This window comes from Toxotes jaculatrix, chromosome 6, assembly GCF_017976425.1.
Source record: "Toxotes jaculatrix isolate fToxJac2 chromosome 6, fToxJac2.pri, whole genome shotgun sequence".
Lineage (NCBI taxonomy): Eukaryota > Metazoa > Chordata > Actinopteri > Toxotidae > Toxotes > Toxotes jaculatrix.
The window spans coordinates 22,464,472-22,471,402 of NC_054399.1; the positions used below are offsets into that span (position 1 = coordinate 22,464,472).

The 6,931-nt window shown below is 44.7% G+C and overlaps 1 protein-coding gene across 1 annotated transcript; it reads right to left on the reverse strand.

Annotated features, from left to right (window-relative positions):
• Positions 1-1,269, reverse strand: foxq1b (forkhead box Q1b). The gene has a single exon (XM_041039783.1). It carries the CDS (start codon positions 1,096-1,098, stop codon positions 211-213), a length of 888 nt encoding a protein of 295 aa, XP_040895717.1. The 5' UTR covers positions 1,099-1,269; the 3' UTR covers positions 1-210.
• Between the last annotated feature and the right edge of the window lie 5,662 nt (positions 1,270-6,931).

Below are 6,931 nucleotides of genomic sequence, written 5' to 3' on the forward strand. Positions count from 1 at the left end.
TTTGTTTGTTTGTTTGTTTGTTTGTTTTTTGTTTTTGTTTGTTTTGTTTTGTTTTTTTTTTTTTACTGCAAAATGACTTACAGTAGTCAAGATGAGACAGACACACAGACTCCCACACAGTTAAACAGCTAAAGCACTGAAAGCTAAGAGCGCCCACAAAAGTGCACATCATGGGTCAAAACATACAAGTCTGACACCAGTCCAGACGTTTCATGACAGCAGAGAGTCTATATGGAAACCTCGTGCCTTGTTGGGCATCTTGAACGCGGGCTCGGGTCCGGTCATGCCCGGTGCTGTCTGCTGGAGGTATGTCAGTGCTTCCCTGCTGGGCTCTGTGCTGCTGTACGCCGCGTCTGACAGGTACAAGTGTTGTGCCGGATAGTTCAGAGGATACGGCAGTACATGGGCCCCTGGGGGCCAGTAGAGCCGGGGGGCGTGGGTGTCTGCCTCAACGTGGCTGTCCTCCCTCCGTTTGAAAGGTGTGCTCAGGATGCTGTCAATGGCGAAGGGGCTGGAGAACTTGGCCCCCACCCTCTCCTCCGTGGCGGGGAGGCGGGTGTCCTCGCTGAGGATGTCCGGGCTCTCCGGCTCCTTGCTGCTTCTCTTGGCGATGCGCTTCCTCCTGCGCCGGAACACCCCGTCGGCGAAGGTGTACTCGCTGTGCGGGTTGAGCATCCAGTAGTTGTCCTTGCCCCAGGGCCTGGACGGGTCCCGCAGCACTTTGAGGAAGCAGTCATTGAGTGATAGGTTGTGGCGCACCGAGTTCCTCCAGCCGGTGTAGCTACCGCGGAAAAACGGGAACTTCTTCATCAGGTAGTCGTTGATCTCTGCCAGAGTGAGGCGGCCGCTGCTTGACTCCCGAATGGCCATGGCGATGAGGGCAATGTAGGAGTAAGGGGGCTTGGGTCTGCGGGTGTATGGCTTCCCTTTGCTGCCGTCGACGCCCTGGGTGACAGGTGCCGGGCTGTTGGCTACGCAGTCCCCGTCCGACCCCAGCTCGTCTCCGGACAGAGGAGACGGGACTCCCTCCTCCGCGTCCATACACAACTCCAGCGGCTTCTGCGCGAAGTGGTGCGCAGAGAAAACTTCAAGTTTCATTTTCCCAGAAAAGAAGAACGATCTTCTCCTTTAAGTGTCTCCTCTGTTAGAGTCTTGTCTCAGCTGAGCAGCAGAGCAGGTGTAGCAGTCCCGACAGCAGAAATATCTCTGTGTGTTGTAAAGGCTCGTGTGGAGCGCTGGAGGCACCCTGAGCCTCAGTCTGGAGTAGCAGAATACAGATCTGTCTCCGGAGACAGGCTTGTCTTGCTATAATATAATGCCCCGGCGAGGGACGGCCCAAAGGCGGGGTTTGCAGCCCAAATCCATTGAAACGATTGAGTGATTTAGTGTATGTAACAGTGAGGTGACAGAGGGCAGTTATGAAAAAAACTGTCTATCTATCTATCTGTCTGTCTGTCTGTCTATCTATCTATCTATCTATCTATCATCCTAAACAGTTAGTTTTTCACCTTATGCTCATTTTAATTTTTTTATGTATTTATTTGTGTGTGTGTGTGTGTGTGTATGTGTGTGTGTGTGTCTATGTGCTACAAGAGTAATCGATAAAAACAGTTTGTATTAGTTTCCTCCTTCTGGATTCCAGGTTTGCTGCTGTGCGTAAAATCCACATTTTTACGCACAGCAGCAAACCCCTTTCTGAAGTGCTTCCCAAGGCTCTGTCCTCTGGTCAATCAGACAGAGAAACACTGCGCAGACAGAAAGACAGAGTAGATAGTCACTGCTTTTCACTTCAACCTGTTACTCCCTTCACCGGCGCCCCGGTGGAATGGGGAAGTAATGCCGGCGCAAAACTGAAATAAAAGAGATGAGTTTGGAAGAGTTCCACGTAAAACGTACAATGAATGATATGTAAACTCTCAGGTTGAGCAAGAGGGTTGAGGGAATAATAATTAAGAAAATTAAAAACACAAAGATTGCCTGAGAGGTCATGTAAAGTTCAGAGGTAAGGACCATTGCACCTGCATGCAAACCGCACGCAGTGACAGGAGCCTGGGCAGAAAACAAGCATTTCACTCTGTGCTTGAGCCAGTGATGCAAATGAGTGGAGAATGAAGCTGCTTCTGTCTCTCAAAACATTTCAGCGTTTTACTGCTGAACGAGGAAACTGTGGATTTTACTTTTGTACACACACTTACACCAGGGCCATACCATAGCGCATCCATTTGTTTAACTCCGGTCAGTCAATATCTCACACTGTTTAATGAAAGCCAGGGCCGGAGCAAGAGATTTTGTGGTGCTAAGTTGAAGTCCTCGTCTTCTTTTCTATGAAGTGGAGGCTGCTGGTTATTTTCCAGGGGAGTCTGCAGGTCTGCTGACACTGAGGACTGAGCTTCTTCAAGTTCTACACACTGTGGCTTTAAAGTAGTAAACATTCTGACTGAATAAGACTCACTAGCTTGTAGGATGAAGTTTGTGCAATGTCTTCTGGTTGGCCATCACTTAAAAATGACCTAAAAAAAAAAAGTAATACTGTATATGCGTGGCATTAGGAATGAGATACTGTACAACAAATTAGCTGAAAAGTTATTGAAGCTGGTTAAGTGTCTCACACAAGTTTCAAAACAAAAATAACTAAGTTTTAGTCTTATGGGCAAATTTAAAAACAATTAGTCAAACTTGTAAATTGACAAAAATACAGATAAGACTTCATGCCTCTGTGGAGTGCACCCTGCTGGCAGCCTAGTTTAGTTACACATTGCCTGCTCAAAGAGAAGTGAACAAGTAAGAAACCTTGTAGCTACCCTGACAGGTTTTAAGTAAACTTTTGTCTCTGACACCTGAAAACCAAATATCTGTTTGTCCCACTAACTCTTCTCCTGTCAACGCCTTTCAGTTCAGTGAAGACACAGAGAGAGGGAGAGGGAGAGGGAGAGAGAGAGAGAGAGGGACTGGAGACTTAACATGAGTTATGAGCTTGGCCTGGGGCCAGTAATAATCATTAAACCCTCTTCTCCGGCACTCCTCCTCTCTCAGCTGCTCGGACTTCACTGGGACCTGAGTGAGTGCTGGTTCAGCTCCGTACATTCCCATATTCATGTATTGAAACCTAACAGTGCTCACGAAAAGATTTATGGGCATACTGTAATAAATTCAGGCAGTGATACCAGACAAAAACCACATGAAAGGCCCCTGTAGGAGCAAAAGCATTAGAAGTTCATAATGATACCATAGGATATAAGATAAGGTCACTATAAACTAACTGCTGCTACCAGCCTGTTCCTGATAGCACTGAGATATGAATCTGTTTGGTATCCTCAGTGGTTTGTGTGTCTACATGTTTAAAGTTTATCACCTTATTATCACCTTGGGTGTACTGAGGCACGGTTAAAGATGTCATAGTACCCCGAACTGTGTGTGTGTGTGTGTGTGCGTGTGTGCGTGTGGGAGAGAGAGTGTGAAAGCGACAAAATTCGGAGGATAAGCAGGTTAATTATGTGTACGTGAACCTGAAGTGTGTGTCTGTTTTTCCAGTCATTTTAATGAAAGGCCTGATGACGGCTCCTTTTTTTTGAAGCACAGTTCATCTGTCAGTTTTGTCGCTGTTCATTTCAATTGCTGGAGAGTACAACTGGAACAAATCTGTAAGCTTGATTGTAATGAGTTATGCCGTCTCAATCAGTCAGTTTACTGTGGACCTTTAGTAAATGTACATTCTGACTATTGAGTGGGCACAATTAGTACTTTGTCCCTCTGTTAGCATGATCACCCAAGGGTGCATGTGTGAAGCATTCGATCTGAGGCCATGAGTTCATTCTTGAACTTGGAAATGGTGATTTCACAAATCTCAAGGTCCACTCACTAGCTTTTCCCAGGAATTTCAACCACATCACACAGTCTTCGTTAGCATTTGGAGTTCGCTCAACTGTCATGGAGATGGATCTAGTTGACATCAGCTTTTTAAAGTAGTTGCTGTGATGAAATTTTTAATTAGCAACAGATCCATCTCCAAAAAACACACTCCACCCACTGATGACGGCCACCTGATGTGGCTGAAGTCTTTTTAAAACGCTAGTAGTTTGGCCCTGAGCTGGGACTGTGTTGTCAAAAATGCTAAATTTCATGTGGCAACTTTAAAACTGTAGGGCCTTGGAGCACTCCAGGGACCGTGGTGTAGATATTCGATGTGGCAGAGGTTTTAATGTGCTGTTGTCAAGGACCCAAACATTCTTGTAATCCTCACAAAAATGTATTGACAAAAAATTCACTTTTCAGTCCAAAATTTTCAATGTCCTCATTCTTAAATGTCAAATAGGATACCAGTGCATTCCAAAGCAGCCTGAGTGTTTTGCTGATCTAGAGTAGGACCTACCCTAAACTTGAATCTGGAGGAAGAACTATGGAACTCAATAACTGCTGATTTTCCCTGTCATTAGTAAATTACAAACATCATTTTTTTTTCCACCGGAAACTCCCAAGGAAAATATTAGAAAATATTGTTAGGAAACACGAATGTGTGAATGGTGCTTCAAAGTCATATCTTTCTAAGCCAAAGCCCAATCTTTTACCTTTATATTTATTTATTTCATCCTGAAGTTGTCAAATTTATCCTACATTTACTGGGTCTTCATAACAGTCACCATGTTGAGGTTTTAACTCTAGAATGAAAACTTTTCCAAGGTCACTAAAACCCCCAAAGTCAAACAAGATGACATAAGTGTCCTCAACAGCAGATACAGCCCTGATCTAGTGCTTCATTTAGGGAAACAACTTTTTTTTCCTTTCAGTTTAAGGCAGCCAAAGTGTGGCCATAGGGAGAGACTGACTTTCCTGCTTTTAGGAGGTGAGGGAATCTTAACGCTAGTCTTGTGTATGAAAGTAAGGCACTTTGTCCAGTCATCCACCACCTCAGTCCCTTTGTCTCTAAGTCTGGAGTCAGTGTTGATATCTGAAACTCTGTAGTGCCAGTGGTGATGGGAGAAAGGATGTCAGAGAAACCAGAGGTCGTCAGACAATCCCCTTATCAAATTTAGATTCTGGAAACCGCTTCCTTCTCTCACTGGGATGTTGCTACAGCAGCTGAAGAGTTGAAACCAAAATGTTTTTGTTGAAACTCAGGAGGCCGACTGCTGTGAGCCTAAAACCAGAGCTGAGGAAAGCAGCGGCATGTGTGCTATCATTATCACCGCCACTGTACAAAACTCTGACAAGACACAAAGAGAATTCTGCACCGCTTAGCTGGTGGTAGGTGTGCCTGTGTGTATTTTTTTTTTTCTTTGCAGGCGTGTGATGAGGTTGTATTTGATTTCAGGTACTCTGCCAAGATGGCTACACACACCTGTGCTGAAGTGATTTGGTGTGAAAGGCAGCGCACCTGTTTTCCTTTTTTATCCCCAACATGGCAATTTGAAATCACAAGTGGAAAGACAATTTCCCCACAGGCACCATTTCTCTCTGGATCTTTGAATTAAGGCTCATTTCAGATCATCACATCACTTGAGAGGGTGGGGATCATCTTTTACCTTTAGGTTCTAGTGGAAGATGATATATGTAATGTGATGAAATTGCTTGGATTGCAAGGTCAACAAGGTGAAGACACTAAGACTAAAGAAAGACATTGTGCTTATATAACCTGTTAACATGTCTAAAATTGGTGCGTTGTTGTTTTAGCTCACCTATTGAGATTTAAAGTGTCTCCTATGAGCAGCAGGAGAAATCTCTTTTAAGTGCTGACATGACTGGAATTCCAGTAATGTAAATTCATCGGGTGAATCCTTCACAGCTCCAAAAATAGCCCCACCTCTGTGGCGGTCTGCGCTCACACGCTAACCCTTGTCTGCATGTCTCTGGATGACTTCTTACCTGTATCTCATCTTTGTTTTCTTTCTTCTCTGTGAGTGAAGGGTGTCCAGCCCTCATGTCTTTGTATAAACAAAGTGCAGGCTGTGTGTGACAGGGAGGAACAGCAACAAGAGGCGCTGCGTGGCTGAGATTCCCAGAATTCCCAGATTTAGTCTCTGACAGAGGCCGCCGATAGTAAACATGCTTCATTTGGGTGTGCTAGTAGGTGCTGCGATGTGTTTCACGAAAAAAGTCAGACATTCCACATCAATTCCTCTCATTCCTGCTCTCAGCGCAGTAGGCACCAGTATTAGGATTTGTGTATGGGAGAGTATGTTTGTCTGTGGCTGTAGTGTGTCTGCTCACACACTGTGTGGGTGTGAAAGTGTGTGAGATTGCACATGTGCTTCAGCAGAATGGAAGAGTAAGAAACATACATTCCATCTAGTTTATTCTTCGAGCTGTGATTACTGTAATTACCCAACAATGCGGCCCTCTAAACGTTCGCTGCCTGCTTTGTTGTCGCTTCAGTGGAATCATACCTCTGTGTTTTGGAAGATAAATGGTGGGGGGCCTCCAGTCCATATAATCAGAGACACACCTGAACAGTGACAAACAAAAAGTTCCCACAAAATAGTTTTGACACATAACGTGAGAACTTTTTGTATTGAATGCACTCATAGGCAACTGCTGCATCAAAAAAGTATGGTGAGATACCCGATACACACACACAGACACAAACAAAGTACATGCGGTGACTCACACAGGTTTCATAAGTGTGGTTTGATGAGCGTAAATCTCTCCTGCTTCTGTGTCAGCGATTAATAAATGAAATCTGATAAAATGAAGCAGCATATCCTGCAGTCAGTTGGCAGCCGCTCGTTGCTATTTTGGGTTCTCCTGCATTCTTACCTGAGGTGCTCACACCCTGCCAGACCAACAGAGAGAAAAAAAATAGATACATATAAATAAACGGAGCCAACAAGGGTATAATTAAAGTAATTAAGGAAAGAGGTGAAGTACAGGTGAAGTGCAGGTGAAAGGCAGCCTGGCACCGCTAGGACCCAAATCACATGCAAAGGCAGTGATGTAA